General features: G+C 42.4%; 1 protein-coding gene across 1 annotated transcript; it reads left to right on the forward strand.

Annotated features, from left to right (window-relative positions):
• The first annotated feature begins 749 nt into the window (after positions 1 to 749).
• Positions 750 to 15,857, forward strand: DNAJA4 (DnaJ heat shock protein family (Hsp40) member A4). The gene is made up of 7 exons (XM_038767102.1): positions 750 to 1,019; positions 7,079 to 7,259; positions 8,710 to 8,814; positions 9,579 to 9,806; positions 12,968 to 13,198; positions 14,036 to 14,136; positions 14,241 to 15,857. Exons 1-7 carry the CDS (start codon positions 888 to 890, stop codon positions 14,454 to 14,456), a joined length of 1,194 nt encoding a protein of 397 aa, XP_038623030.1. The 5' UTR covers positions 750 to 887; the 3' UTR covers positions 14,457 to 15,857.
• The last annotated feature ends 251 nt before the right edge of the window (positions 15,858 to 16,108 follow it).

Here is a 16,108-nt window from a genome sequence, read left to right on the forward strand (position 1 = left end):
GTCTCAGTCTGGGAAGGCCTCCAACAGTGGGCTCACAGTCTAATAGGGGGAGACAGAGAACAAAACCAAACATACTAACAAAATAAAATAAATAGAATAGAAATGTACGAGTAAAATAAATAAATAGAGATAATAAATACGTACAAACATATATACAGGTGCTGTCGGGAAGGGAAGGAGGTAAGACGTGGGGGATGGAGAGGAGGGGGAGAGGAAGGAGGGGTCTCAGTTTGGGAAGGCCTCCAACAGTGGGCTCACAGTCTAAAAGGGGGAGACAGAGAACAGAACCAAACATACTAACAAAATAAAATAGACTAGATATGTACAAGTAAAATAAATACAAGTAAAATAAATAGAGTAATAAATATGCACCAATCAATCAATCAATCGTATTTATTGAGCGCTTACTATGTGCAGAGCACTGTACTAAGCGCTTGGGAAGTACAACATATATACATCTATACAGGTGCTGTGGGGAAGGGAAGGAGGTCCATCTCGGGCCCTCCTCCAAGCAGCTCCTCGTCCCTTCCCGTCCCCCCTGAGGCCCGACCCCAGTGAGGCGCAGTGAGGGGGGAGGGAAATGGCGGGGGCGTGAGGAGAACCCGCGGGCAGGGACAAGAAATTTCTGGTCAGAGCGGCGTCACCGGCTGCCCGAGCAACCGAACGGCGCCGCCCAATAAAAGCGGCGGCGTTGTTGGCGGAGGCGGAGACGGAGACGGGAGGGCCGTGGGGACGGAGGGAGGGAGGGAGGGAGGGAGCGGGAGGGCCGGGCCTCCTCAGCCGCCTCAGCCCAGGCCAACCGTCCCGGCCCTCGCGGCCCGCCCCGTTGAGGCCCGCTCCGCCCGACCCCTAGGCCCGACCCCTCGGCCCGACCCCTCGGAGCCAAGATGGTGAAGGAGACGGGCTACTACGACATCCTGGGGGTGAAGCCCAACGCCTCCCCCGAAGAGATCAAGAAGGCCTACAGGAAACTGGCGCTCAAGTACCATCCCGACAAGAACCCGGATGAGGGCGAGAAGGTGAGAGGAGGGACACCCTGACAAGGATGGCCGTCTCCCCCCCGCCCCTCTAGGCTTGAATCAATCGTATTTATATGTATACATACATATATATGTATATACATATGTACATATATATGTACATATATGTGTATATATACATATATACATACATATGGAGAGGAGGGGGAGAGGAAGGAGGGGGCTCAGTCTGGGAAGGCCTCCAACAGTGGGCTCACAGTCTAAAAGGGGGAGACAGAGAACAGAACCAAACGTACTAACAAAATAAAATAAATAGACTAGATATGTACAAGTAAAATAAATACAAGTAAAATAAATAAATAAATAGAGTAATAAATATGTACCAACATATATACAGGTGCTGTGGGGAAGGGAAGGAGGTATATGTGTGTATATATATATATATACATATATATGTGTGCATACACATATATACACACATACGCATATATATATATACATATATGCATACATGCACGCACATATATGTATATATACATATGTGTGTGCATATATATGTGTGTATAGAGAAGCAGCGTGGCTCAGCGGAAGGAGCCCGGGCTTTGGAGTCAGAGGTCGTGGGTTCATATCCCGGCTCTGCCGATTGTCAGCTGTGTGACTTCGGGCAAGTCACTTCACTTCTCGGGGCCTGTTACCTCATCTGATAAGTGGAGATTAAGACTGTGAGCCCCCCGTGGGACAACCTGATCGCCTTGTAACCACCCCAGTGCTTAGAACAGTGCTCGGCGCAGAGTAAGCGCTTAATAAATGCCGTTATTATTATTATATGTATACATATATGTGCGTGTATGTGTATATATAGGTATGCATATCAATCAATCAATCGTATTTATTGAGCGCTTACTGTGTGCAGAGCACTGAACTAAGCTCTTGGGAAGTACAAGTTGGCAGCATTATATGTATATAACATAATACATATATATGTATGCATATATATGCATATATGTTTGTACATATTTCTTATTTTACTTGTACGTACGTATTCTATTTATTTTATTTTGTTAGTATGTTTGGTTTTGTTCTCCGTCTCCCCCTTTTAGACTGAGAGCCCACTGTTGGGTAGGGACTGTCTCTGTATGTTGCCAACTTGGACTTCCCAAGCGCTTAGTACAGTGCTCAGCACACAGTAAGCGCTCAATAAATACGATTGATTGATTGTATATATGTTTGTACATATTTATTACTCTATTTTACTTGTACATATCTATTCTGTTTATTTTATTTTGTTAATATGTTTGGTTTTGTTCTCTGTCTCCCCCTTCTAGACTGTGAGCCCACTGTTGGGTAGGGACTGTCTCTATATGTTGCCAACTTGTACTTCCCAAGCGCTTAGTACAGTGCTCTGCACACAGTAAGCGCTCAATAAATACGATTGATTGATTGTATATATGTTTGTACATATTTATTACTCTATTTTACTTGTACATATCTATTCTGTTTATTTTATTTTGTTAATATGTTTGGTTTTGTTCTCTGTCTCCCCCTTCTAGACTGTGAGCCCACTGTTGGGTAGGGACCGCCTCTATATGTTGCCAACTTGTACTTCCCAAGCGCTTAGTACAGTGCTCTGCACACAGTAAGCGCTCAATAAATACGAATGAATATTGTAGTCTCCCGAGCGTCTAGGACAGTGCTCCGCACACAGTAAGCACTTAATAAATGAGAATGAATGCAGAGAGACCAGCCTCAACTGCATTCATTCATTAGCACTGCTTAAAGAGGGCCGTCAGGCAGCCCACCTCAAAGAGGGGAAGCCCCTTGGAAGAGGGATCGTCCCTCTTTATTGCTGTACTGTACTTTCCAAGCGCTCAGTACAGTGCTCTGCGCCCAGTAAGCGCTCCATAAATACCATTGAATGAATGAATGAAAGCCCCATCGACCGGTCTTTCCAAAAGAGGCCGGTGCTGTGGGTGGGCATCGGTCTATTAGAGAAGCAGCGTGGCTCAGTGGAAAGAGCCTGGGCTTTGGAGTCAGAGGTCATGGGTTCGAATCCCGGCTCCGCCACATGTCTGCCGTGTGACCTTGGGCAAGTCACTTAACTTCTCTGAGCCTAAGTTACCTCATCTGTAAATGAGGATTGACTGTGAGCCCCACATGGGACAACCTGATCATGTTATACCCCCCAGTCCAGAACAGTATAGTATACTATAATAGTATAGTCAAGAACAGTGCTTTGCGCATAGTAAGCGCTTAACAAGTGCCATTATTATTATTATTAGTTATTAGGTTAAGGTGGTGTGGTTAATCATTAAAGCCTTTTCGATATCCGATCCGTGTTTGTGGCCTATAGGTACTCTGCCCAGGAAGGAACATGCAGTACATGGGTGCTGCTTGACAGCACCGTGTAAAGAACAGTGCTTTGCGCATAGTAAGCGCTTAACAAGTGCCATTGTTATTATTATTTATTAGGTTAAGGTGGTGTGGTTAATCATTGAAGCCTTTTCGATATCCGATCCGTGTTTGTGGCATCTAGGTACTCTGCCCAGGAAGGAACATGCAGTACATGGGTGCTGCTTGACAGCACCGTGTACGACTGTTCTATACCACCCGGTACTCTTAGAAGAATGCCTAGGGATCATGCTGCTCCGAAATAATTAATTTTCCAGGGTTTGAGGAAGTGGTACTGGGAAACAACTGCTGCCTTTACTCCAAGATTTTAGGTAACCGCGCAGCAATGAAGCGTTTCTCAAGGCAGACCGTTGTTGCCGTCGTAGAAGACCCAGATATTTTCATTTTGACTCGTGAGAGATCCTACAAAGTATTTTGCCCTAAGCAGAAACCCTGAGGATGCTGACAACGTGACAAAAACGTCGTTTCGGGTCGAAATTGCCACCCCAAAATGTTATGTCATTTGTGACCTTCCTGTCTTAAGACTCGGAAGGAAGAATTGTGTCCGAACAAATTTCCTATCCCTACGGTACTAATGGCTATAGTAATGCAACAAATTCAAGCCATTCAAACTGGACTATCCACTTAATTGTTATTAAATTCATATTTACAACATCTTTTTTTATGGGGATAGAGGGAAACATGCCAAAAGCGTCCCATATTACTTCCAATACAATGAATACCTCCAATGCAGGGCTAAAAAAAAATGCCAGTTTTAATTAAAACAAATCCATATTCCATTGTATTTATAGAAACAACCGTATTGTTTTTAAACTGAAGCTCTTGGACCAACTAAATATCTTTCTTTAAAATCTGAACTCAATGAAACACCTCTCTGAACAACTTTCCATTTTTTATTTGGAAACTTTGTATCTGCTGTGAGCTTTAGAGACCTATCATTTGAGCAGGATCTTTTGTGACATTGCTGGTGGTTAATATGTTTTTAAGCAGCTGTTCATCGGTCTAGCATTTAGTGCCTATGGAGACAGCACTATCAAAATACCTGTCGGGGTTATTTGGAGTGTTTTAATGGCTTAGGAATTTTGACCATTCAGATGGAAGTGATATAATATTTATATTTAGCACATGTGAGCAGTAGCTGTGACAAGTTTAAAATGCCTTCTGTAAGACCATTTGTCCCTTGTGCACTTGTAGTCAAGTTTATATTTAGGTGACAACCAGTGTTCCTTTGCTATAGCGAATAAGGTCATCTTGGCCATGTACGGAGTTATTGAGTTTTTATTATAAACCAAGTTTACACTTTTAACTCTGGTTCTCCAGACTTTCTTTCTAAACTAATAGTATTACTGCATTTTCTTGCAGTTAGATAGCCACTTTGTTGGGAGCCAGTTTAATGGAGGATGAGGCCCCCCAATTTCTCCAAGCTGGTGGAAACAGTGGGGGAGGGAGGGGGAGAGGGACCGTGATTGAAATGAGAAAATGGGAAAGAGAATTATGTTAGACTTTAGTGAAGCTCTGAAGGAGAGTAGTAATAATGTTTATTGAACATGCATTGTGTACAGTGCACCGTTACCAGGTGTTTGGAAAGGTACCCTAGACGCAAAAGACATGTTCCCTGCCCACAGCAGTCTTACCTTTATAACAGGGGCGGCAGACCTAAATTATTGAGACATTGCAGGGGGAGACAAGACAACGAGAGAGCTAAACTTTGCAAAAATTGGAGCTGAAACCCTGCAGAAATGAAGGGAATCCACATAGTGTTTGAATCTAATTGGTAACAAGCCAATAACTCGTCAAAATAAAGAAATTTTTAAAATGCATTATTATTTCACGAGTCGATTGTTGACTATTGTTTGTGTAGGTCAGCTATGAAAGCCAATGTGCTTTTTGTACTGGTATTCTCATTTACCCTGGTAGCTCCGTCTTAAGTAGTAGAAATTGTGTGTGTGGAGAACATTCTCCACTTATCTCACGCCCAGTGTTTGGCAAGAAGCAAGAGAGGTGTGTCAGCATGATAGTGTCTGTGAGGCAGTTTGTCCTCGAAATGAGAAGGCAAAAGCAGGCTGAGTGACGAGTCATAAGCGGAGCTCAGACCTGCCATCTTGAAAAGGCTATGTATTTCCTATGCATTAGCCCCCGAAAAATCTTTAAAAATCAAGTCCAGGCCTCAGTAGACTGTAAAGACTCTGAGGCCCAGGGTTGTGTCTGCTAACTATTGTACTCTCCCAAGCACTTTGTGTAAGCTTGTTGTGCGCAGGGAATGTGTCCTTTTATTGTTGTACTGTACTCTCCCAAGTGTTTAGTACAGTGCTCTGCACACAGTATGCGCTCAATAAATATGATTGAATGCTCTGCACACAATAGGTGCTCAGTAAGTACTGTTGATGGATTGAATGAATGATTGGGGAAGAAGGGCTTCTTCAGGTGGAGTGGGTAGAAGGAGCATAACTAAAGGCTACTCCTCCGACTGCTGCCTTGCCCCAGCTGTGTTCAGTTCAGTTCAAGCCCAGAGCATGTGCTCCCAGAATTGGGTGGCTTGTCTGAGTGGGGGGAACCCAGATGCCGGGTGGTCCTCCCCACCCACCCAAGCACATAAGCTGAAACCCCATTTCCCCATTTTCAGGGCACAGAATGGACCAGATTTTGAAATGGGAAGCAGCTTGACCTAGTGGAGAGGGCACGGGCCTGGGAGTTGGAAGGAGCGGGGTTCTAATCCCAGCTTCACCTCTTGTCTACTGTGAGACATTGGGCAGGTCACTTCACTTCTTTGGGCCTCAGTTCCCTCATCTGTAAAATGGGGATTCATTCATTCAATCAGTCGTCGTCATTCAGTTAAGACTGTAAGCCCCATGTGGGTCAGGGGCTGTGTCCAAACTGATTGTTGGGATTGTGAGCCCCACATGGGACAGGGACTGCATCCAACCGATATGCTTATATCCACCCCAGCGCTTAATACAGTGCCTGGCACACGGTAAGTGCTTAACAAATACCATAATAATAATAATTATTATTATTAGTTTGTATATACCCCAGTGCTTAGTATAGTGCCCGGCACATAGTAAGAATTCAACAAATACCATGAACACAAAAAAAGCCCGTCAGGTTCAATCTATAGCCTCTAATTTGTCATCCTAAAATCCCCACACATATAAACCAGACCAAGTTTGTGGGGAAAAAAGCATCTCTGAGCTGTGTCTTTGGCTGTTGTGGGGCTGATATCAGTTTGAAGGTCATGATTATCAGAGCACTTCACTTTTACAGAAAGTGGCACTTTGTAAACCAGATCTGGTGAAAGCTTCTTTAATTCAGGTTTCATTCGTAGCCCATCCATGATTCAGCTAAAATTTAAAAGACATTCCCTGGGAAGCTTCCCCCCGCCCCCGTACTGAGTGATGTGCCTTAATAATCGGATAAGAATGTCTAGGAAACTTAACCTAGGAGTACTTTGAATTAATTTAACAGTTTTGATTTCTTTTGGCCTTGATCAGCTCTCCTGACCGCCTTATGTATTATTAAACCTGCTTTGCAGGCAGAAACGTTCAGCGGTAATGCGAAAATTGATTGTATGTAAAGGGTTTTAGATTTTTTTTGTTGGGGGAAAGGCTAAAATAGATGACAGAGTATTGTACGTGTAGGTTGTTGTGGCCTAATGAAGCGGTTCAAAACTAGTCTTATTTTGTCTTTTCAAGTTTAAACTCATATCCCAGGCCTATGAAGTGCTTTCAGATACCAAGAAGCGGGACATTTATGACCAGGGCGGGGAGCAAGCCATTAAAGAAGGCGGCACTGGAGGTGGCAACTTCTCTTCACCCATGGACATCTTTGACATGTTCTTTGGGGGTGGAGGGCGTATGGCAAGAGAGAGGAGAGGTAATTTTTTTTTAAACTTAATTTAAAACATATTAACCAAGGGGAATACAACATTAATTGGAGTAGCAGTGTGTGTGCTGCTCAGTTTCAGAAGTGCAAACTATTGCGGCTGCTGACAACATACTAGCCTCTGTGAAATGTGTAAACAGAAATATCTTGCCTTAGAATAGGGGTGGCCAAACTGTTGACTGGCAAGCCAAATATGACTCTGCTTCACTTGCTGGGGGAGACGTTTGGGAACATCTGCTTTGTAACTCAATCGCCACCCTGGTTTTGTGTGGGCCACAGCGTGCCGCTACTTTAAATGCTCTAACAGCAGCAGTAATTCTCCCCCACATACGTTAAAGCTAGACCTCTTCTTATCCATCAGCCCTTTCTTACTCACCCACCCACCCACACACACACATGCCATCCCCCCTGCTCTCCATCACCCTTCCTCCCCCTAAACACTAAATAATCTGCTTGCCATTCCAGTCAATATTTTTATTTATTTATTTTTTGTTAGCCACTTTTGGCCAAATCATGGTTTTGGTTTGATGCTCTTCAGTTTTGTGAGGCTTGGCCACCTATGCCTTATCAGTTTATCATTAACTACTTCTTACTTGGAGGAATGGAATTTAAGTAATTTTAAAGAGGAGCCTAATGGCCAAAACTGGGATCGGGAGTCTATGATTCTGAGCCTTTGGCACCCAGCTGTTGAATTGTATTCTGGGGTTTAGTGATCTATCACTGACTGCTCTGATGTAGCCATCTTTTAACACCCACAACTAGTCCCACGTATTTCTTGCACACTCAGAGTGTGTATAGAAAAATCAAGATCTCATGCCTTGTGGGTCCGAGCAGATCCAAACTTAATGCAACAGGTACAGTGGTAAATAACAGGAGAGCAGATTTAAACTTCAATATTCTTCCTAAGGATTTAAATCCACTTCTTCCACTAGTTTGTCAACACAATGTCCTGGACCAGAATGTAGCCTATGAAATATGTAAATTATCGCCTATTTATTTTTAGCAGAAACCACTGGAAGTTTATTCCATTTCAGCCACAAATTCCAAATGATTGTTAATTTTACAGGAAACTAACAACTTCCAGTACAAAAGAAGAGATCCTGTTAGAACCCTAGAAAACAGTTTGCCCTTTTTTGGTCTAAGTCTAGATCTTGTTCGGAATTCATTTTCTTCCCTAATTTGCTCTAGGGAAATTAACGGTGGAATGTAACAAATCTTAGGTAATATCTGGGTAGAAGTGTAGCTGTTCTATATATAAGTTTGTTATGGAAGAGGCATTAGGAGTTCATTATCTGATCAGTAATAGAAGTAAAATGAGCTTCGAGAGCCTCACGTGAAAGGTGTTAGATTAACATAGGCCGACTATACTGAATTAAAGATGATGTTACTTGTCGTCTGTCCCGTAAAAGATCATTTACAATTGCTTTATTTTTCTTGGAAGGCAAGAATGTGGTGCATCAGCTGTCTGTTTCACTTGAAGATTTATATAATGGAGTAACAAGGAAACTAGCCCTCCAGAAGAATGTAATTTGTGAAAAATGTGAAGGTAAAATCATTCAGAAAGTAGCTTTGTCATCAAATACTATTTTGCAGTTTTAATTCCAGAAAGCATATAGAAAGAATGGCCCTATTATGGTAATTGGTGCATTGTTTTCACCCTAAACTTAGAAAAATATTGATTTAACAGGAAAATAAACGTTTTCTGACACTTAAGATTAGCGTAGTAGGATACAGAAAATGCCGTGTTTTCTAAATGAGGACTTTCTCCCTCATTTTAAAGGATATCCTTAATTTACCTGAGTGCAAAGCATAGCACGTAATAAGCACTTAACCCGTGTCACTATTATAATGTTGAGACATACTGCAGCTCTGCATAGACCAAAATGTTAAGCCCAGTAACAAGGGCTTAAGCCTTTCCCTGGAGCCTGAAGGCTGACCTGGCCTGGCTTTGGGGTGAAAGAGTGGAGAAGTGACTGTAAAGTTGTCCCTGTTGGCTTCTGGGGCTTGATTCAATAAATACATAGGGAACTTGTGCACAGGTGGGTCTGCATTTACATTTTTTTCATTTATACTGGGCAGGATCACAGCCGCTGCACCTGCTGGGATCCATTCTCTGGCTCTGTCCCTTAAATGAGGGCACAGGAGACAGTCCAAGCCAACAGAGTCATAGTACAATACGTTACGTTTATTTGAGGGTTTAATGGTGCATGTCTGTTTGGCAATACCAAAAGAATAGTAGATTCTCATGAAGAACACCTTCTGCCTTTGTTCTGTTTGTTCGTTGGGTTTTGTTTGTTTTTTTCCCTTCAGGAATTGGTGGGAAAAAAGGATCTGTTGAAAAATGTCCCATCTGCAAAGGGAGAGGAATGCAAATTCATATTCAGCAGATTGGGCCTGGCATGGTACAGCAAATTCAGACTGTGTGTCCAGAATGCAAAGGGCAGGGTGAACGAATCAATCCAAAAGACCGGTGTGAAAACTGCAATGGTCTGAAGGTTGTAAGAGAGAAAAAGATTATAGAAGTTCACATTGAAAAAGGTATGGCCATTTGGGAACAAATCTTGCGTGTTTTGAACTGGTATAAAGTGTTTGATCACTTGGGAAAGTCACTGTAATATCTGTTGCATGCTTTGAAACAAGGCTTTTTGAATGCACTTTCTATGTTCACTACCTTCATTTTTTTTTTTCTTTTGTTCATTCCCTCCCTTTCATCCAGTCTAGCTTGACCTCTGTCACTTACTGCAATTTCTTTTGCCAGGGTTTGCTTCCCTAAGGCCAAATGTGAGCTGATATCTTCTTTATCTTGTATTTAAAGCTCCTTGCTGTGGCTTGCTTCTTAAAGCCTCTATTTTTCCTGACTGTTCCATTAGTATCTCTTTTTTGGAGGAGATTCCTCAAACATATATTAATGATTGTAAATGTCCCTTCAACCCCATCCCCGTACCATGCCCCCTACCTCAAGTATTAAGTCTTCTGCTATGTGAGAAGCCATGTGGCCTAGTGGAAAGAGCATGGGTTTGGGAGTCAGAGGACCTAGGTTCTAATTCTGGCTCTGCCCATTGTTTGCTGTGACCTTGGTTAAGTCACTTCTCTGTGCCTCAATTATCTCATCTGTAAAATGGGAATGAAAGCCTCCTCCCTCCGATTTATACTGTCAGTCCCATCTGGGACAGGGACTGTGTCCAACCTGATAAACTTGCACCTAGCCCAGCACTTAGAACAGTGCTTGACACAGAGTAAGCGCTTAACAAATACCATAACAAAATTCCTGAAAGATGATCTTCCTTACCCTCTCATTCCTGAGGATGGTTCTCCAGTTCAGTCCTTTATTTCTCATTGTCTGAAGGCATATCAACCATGAAATTTGGTCTTCATAGTTTTTTTTATCTCTTTGCATATCTTACCTCTTCCCAAATGCTGCCATTCTTTCCTCCACAACATCTCTGGGGTTTATTCATTCATTCATTCAATCGTATTTATTGAGCGCTTACTGTGTGCAGAGCACTGTACTAAACGCTTGGGAAGTACCAATTGGCAACATACAGAGACGGTCCCTACCCAACAGCAGGCTCACAGTCTAGATGGGGGAGACAGACAACAAAACAAAACATATTAACAAAGTTAAATAAATAGAATAAATATGTACAAATAAAATAGAGTAATACGTACAAACATATATACAGGTGCTGTGGGAAGGGGAAGGAAGTAAGGCGGGGGGATGGGGAGGGGGAGGAGGGGGCTCAGTATGGGAAGGCCTCCTGGAGGAGGTGAGCTCTCAGTAGGGCTTTGAAGGGAGGAAGAGAGCTAGCTTGGCGGATATGCAGAGGGAGGGCGTTCCAGGCCGGGGGATGACGGCGGGACAGGTGAGAACGAGGCCCGGTGAGGAGATTAGCAGCAGAGGAGCGGAGGGTGCGGGCTGGGTTGTAGAAGGAGAGAAGGGAGGTGAGGTAGGAGGGGGCGAGGTGATGGACAGCCTTGAAGCCCAGGGTGAGGAGTTCTTGCCTCTTGCTTAGGTTGATTGGTAGCCACTGGAGATTTTTGAGGAGGGGAGTAACACGCCCAGAGCGTTTCTGCACAAAGGCGATCCGGGCAGCGGCGTGAAGTATGGATTGAAGTGGGGAGAGACAGGAGGATGAGAGATCAGAGAGGAGGCTGATGCAGTAATCCTGTTGGGATAGGATGAGCGATTGAACGAGCAGGGTAGCAGTTTGGATGGAGAGGAAAGGGCAGATCTTGGCAATGTTGCGGAGGTGAGACCGGCAGGTTTTGGTGACGGATTGGATGTGAGGGGTGAATGAGAGAGCGGAGTCGAGGATGACACCAAGGTTGCGGGCATGTGAGACGGGAAGGATGGAAGTGCCGTCAACAGTGATGGGAAAGTCAGGGAGAGGGCAGGGTTTGGGAGGGAAGATAAGGAGTTCAGTCTTGGACATGTTGAGTTTTAGACAGCAGGCAGACATCCAGATGGAGATGTCCTGAAGGCAGGAGGAGATGTGAGCTTGGAGGGAGGGAGGGAGAGCAGGGGCAGAGATGTAGATTTGGGTGTCATCAGCGTAGAGATGATAGTTGAAGCCGTGGGAGTGAATGAGTTCACCAAGGGAGTGAGTGTAGGTGCCCTTTCTTTGCCCTTTCTTTGTCATTCCTCCTAACTGAAACTTATTTTAGGCCTGACTTCCCTTTAAGAGCAGGGATTATGTATACTAATTCTTTTGTACTTTCCCAAATACTTAGTACAATGTTTTGCATATAGGCACTCAAACAGTATTTTTCCCCCCTCAACCCAAACACTAGTTCAGTTCATGGTCTTGCCTATTTTTAGTGATATTCACAGTCACTCTGTGCCAGTCAATTCAAATGCCACCCTAAAATCCTTACCAGACATTACATTTATATTATCCCTTCCCAAAAACATATCTGCTTTCTATCGCCTTCTTTAAACTTCTGATCCTTTGCTTCCTATCTCTGTATTTAGTCTCTGTTGCCTTGGTATTCATCTCTTACATAATGCTTATCAACCCTCTTTGGTCCAGCCAGACAAGCAGTCCCCTTTGTTCTTTTTATTCGCATTTTTCCACACCATGCAGAATAAGGTACTTTCTACATCTTCCAAGCACAGTTCTTCTCCCCAAAGCATTCCCTGATTAAAGTGACTGGTAACTATCAACCCTATCCTGCCAGCAAATCTCTACCATTCCAGAGAGTTCTGTCTTTTTAAATATTTCAACGAAAATTGTGTTTTAAAAACATAACAATTTTAAAGAGTAATATGAATCTGGTTTTCTCTAAGATGGGCACAGAATGAATGTCTTTGGAAAAATCTTGTAATGATGTCTGAAATAATGCCACCTTCACATTATTTGGTTTTGATAATTGATTTAAATTCAAAATGATCTGTTTGGGGTTTTTTTTGGTGGGGGAGGGAGTGGGGTCTTTTTAAGGTACCCAAATGACCCGTAGTAGCCATGGGTTAGTAAACGTGGTATTGAATTAGAAATTCTGGCTGTCACTGATTTTGTTAGTTGACCCTGACTTCTAGGTGGTACAGTCTTTATCTGTAAAATGGTGATAATCTTAGTTTTATGATTAATATAATGGGGCCCCAAATGTTCTCTGAGTTCCTTGAAGGAAGGCTTTCAAAAAGATTGTGTTTATTAAAAAAAAAACCCAGCATTTAATCAGTAATGGATAATGTTTCATAGGTATGAAAGATGGACAAAAGATTTTGTTTCACGGAGAAGGCGATCAGGAGCCTGAACTGGAACCTGGTGATGTCATAATTGTGCTTGATCAGAAGGATCACAGTGTCTTTCAGAGACGAGGACATGACTTGATTATGAAAATAAGAATTCAGCTCACTGAAGCTCTCTGTGGCTTCAAGAAAACAATAAAAACACTGGATAACCGGATTCTTGTTATAACTTCCAAACCAGGTAACATGACTGTTTTTATTTAAAATACAGTACTCTTGGCCAGAAATACCACTACTTTCAAGAAAATAAAGTTTATGGTAAAGGAACTGTTCGTTAAAGCTTTTTGTACCTTTAATAAAATAATTTGAAAAGAGGTAGGAAATTACCATTATGCCTTCATTCTTTTTAAGATTTGAAGTGGAAAAATGTTCACCCTTGAATTTTTCTGAATTCCTTTTTCACTAAGGGAAGAGGCAGCAGATGCTCAGGAGTCTGAACCACAAACTGAGCCTAGGAGCTGTAATCTGGGTTGTGATAACTTTGCTAAAATGTAAACTATTTAACACCTTGAAATAGGAGTCTTTTTAAGATTCTGAATTGAGATCATTGCAGCTGTAGCCATTCATAGACAGTGATAGAACAAGTTTTCTGCACTACTCTTCTGCTAAATCATCCAAAGCTAGGCTACCTTATCTGATGAGGAGAGTTCCCGATTCCTTAAAATTCTGAAATTACCTAGAGAGATGTTAAAAAGACTTCCAATTCCAAGAACAGTTCCCCCAGGAGAGTCACCCTGAAGTCTTATGAAACAGCTAACAATTCCAGTCCTAATTGTTTGTGAACGTCATGGTAAAACTGAGCTTGTTTAGAGCTCTTTTTCAGGTCACATGGGTTGAACACATCCTACTGTTTCAATCCAGGAAAATACCAACTCAGGTTTTTACGACTTTCCAGGAGAGGATCACTATTTCATTAAACACGTTTTGAACTTGCTGTCCCAACCTTGGAATTGACTAGATTTATTTGTGTAACGAACCACTTTTCCCTAGTGCTTAACTAAATCTGTCTGTGGGGCAGGTGAAGTGATAAAGCATGGTGACCTGAAATGTGTTCACAATGAAGGAATGCCCATCTACAAAGCACCTATGGAGAAGGGCTCTCTGATAATTCAGTTCTTGGTAAGTTCACCGCCTCTTATTCGTCCGTAAAACTTAACAAACCACGTGAATGGAAGAAAGATTGATCTTTGCTTTTCTGTTGTTGTTGTTGGGTTTTAATATAGGTCAGCTTTCCTGAGAAACTCTGGCTTCCTCCGGAGAAAGTTGCTCAACTGGAAGCTTTACTTCCTCCAAGACAAAACGTCAGGGTTACAGATGATATGGAGCAAGTAGAACTCAAGGAATTCAATCCTAATGAACAAAACTGGCGCCATAGCGCGGAGGCGTACGAGGAAGACGAGGATGGTCCCAGGGCAGGAGTGCAGTGCCAGACTGCGTGACGCGGTGTGGCACAGACTGGCAAACTGATAAATGCGAAGATGGCGCTGCTTTTGTGGCTTAATGTTTGGGGTGTCCTTGTACGTATGTTCGGCAACCACAAGTGCTGGGTGTCTTTTTTTTCTTGGTTTATTAAGTTATAGTTTAATTTATAGTTTGAATGTTAAGGGTAAAATTCCAACTACTCTGCATATAGGCGTATAGATCGTTTCCACTTACATTTCCAGGTTATACCTCAGAAAAGCCTTCGATTGCAAGTTCATGCTTCTAGTTGCTTTACAGCGAACAGTTCCATCAATAAAGTTCAACAGCACTGACTTTTGGAACTATTGAAACAAGGTAGTAAAAATAATGACACAAGTTAGGGCCTTGCATGGATTTGGAGCAGTTTTTCCAAGGATCAGGCCAGAAAATGAAGGGGAAGGGGAGGGGAACCTACACTCCGTATTTTGAGCAGGGATTATGGCACTGCAGTACCGGTATTGTTGGGCCCTGCATGCTGCTTCCATGTCTGGATGATTTGTCCCTCTGGGCTGCTAATTGTTTGTAGAATGGACAGCGATATAAGCCTAAAGGCACCACACGAATGTAGCTGCATCTCCCCTGAAAGTGCAGTAATTTTCCCCTTTCGGTCCTGCCAGCTGCTAGACCAAACGGTGGCCAAAAACGTTTAGCCACTAAGTGCACAGTTGAAACAAGGCGATGATGGCACCAACAAAACACAAGCTGTAACCTCTAAAGTGAATTATTTTTCTCCTTACTGCAGTCAGAGATGCGGCCATCTCATGGAACAAACTAATTGCTGCTAAATGATTTACCTCTTAGCTTATTTAATCTTCTTAAGGGAAGCCTGGGAAAATAGAAAAGCATTCCTGTTTGGATTTAACTCCATTTCTTCCCTTTACTAATCTAAATGGAGAAGAGGTGCAGTGTAAGTTTTTTTTTGTTTTCAGTGTTCCATGTTGGCAAATGGTTGAGCTTAAGCATGAGTGTGTGTCTCTCCTCACCTGAGCTGATTTAAAAAGCAATCTTGAAAAGGTTTCTTTAAACTTTAAAAACCAAGTAGTAATTTATGTTAAAATAAGTTTGGCTGTGGTCTCTTTGGAACCTCATCTCTTTGTTCCTGACTTTATAGTGCTTATGTCGGCAATCTTGTTAATGCTATCAACCAAAGTGTTTTATTGTAAAATATACTTAATTGCATACCACAAAGACATTGCCTTCTTTTTAGCAACATTAGCTATCTGATACTGGGTGTCTCTAATAGAGTGTATACTAGTAATTCAGTAACTTTTCTGAAGTTAAAGTTCTGTAAATGAATGGCAGTGTGTTTAAAAAAAAATCTGTTTGCCACCTCATTCTCCTAAACTCACAACCTATAAAATTTAACTTTTTTAAAATAATGACTGTTTTAAGTTTTGTTTATAGTAGCTGAAATGTTTATCTACTTCATAAATCTTCTCTTTGTGTAAAATCCCTACTTTAGGAGTTGGAAAACCGGTAATATGGACCTAATATCAATCAATCAGTCAGTGGTATTTATTGAGCATTTATTGTGTGCAGAGCACGGAACTAAGCACTTGGGAAAGCACAGTTACAACAGTCGGTAGGCATGTTGCCTGCCCACAACAAGCTTCTAGTCTAGACGAATATC

The sequence above is a fragment of the Tachyglossus aculeatus genome, chromosome 26 (assembly GCF_015852505.1).
Source record: "Tachyglossus aculeatus isolate mTacAcu1 chromosome 26, mTacAcu1.pri, whole genome shotgun sequence".
Classification (NCBI taxonomy): Eukaryota; Metazoa; Chordata; class Mammalia; order Monotremata; family Tachyglossidae; genus Tachyglossus; species Tachyglossus aculeatus.

What these genes read in the sequence shown, in the direction of transcription:
- DNAJA4 (XM_038767102.1), top strand. Translation starts at nt 888, where the DNA reads ATGGTGAAGGAGACGGGCTACTACGACATCCTGGGGGTGAAGCCCAAC. An exon ending in TGTTATAACTTCCAAACCAG is followed by an intron (nt 13,199 to 14,035) that starts GTAACATGACTG and finishes TCTGTGGGGCAG; the next exon opens with GTGAAGTGATAAAGCATGGT. An exon ending in CTCTGATAATTCAGTTCTTG is followed by an intron (nt 14,137 to 14,240) that starts GTAAGTTCACCG and finishes GTTTTAATATAG; the next exon opens with GTCAGCTTTCCTGAGAAACT.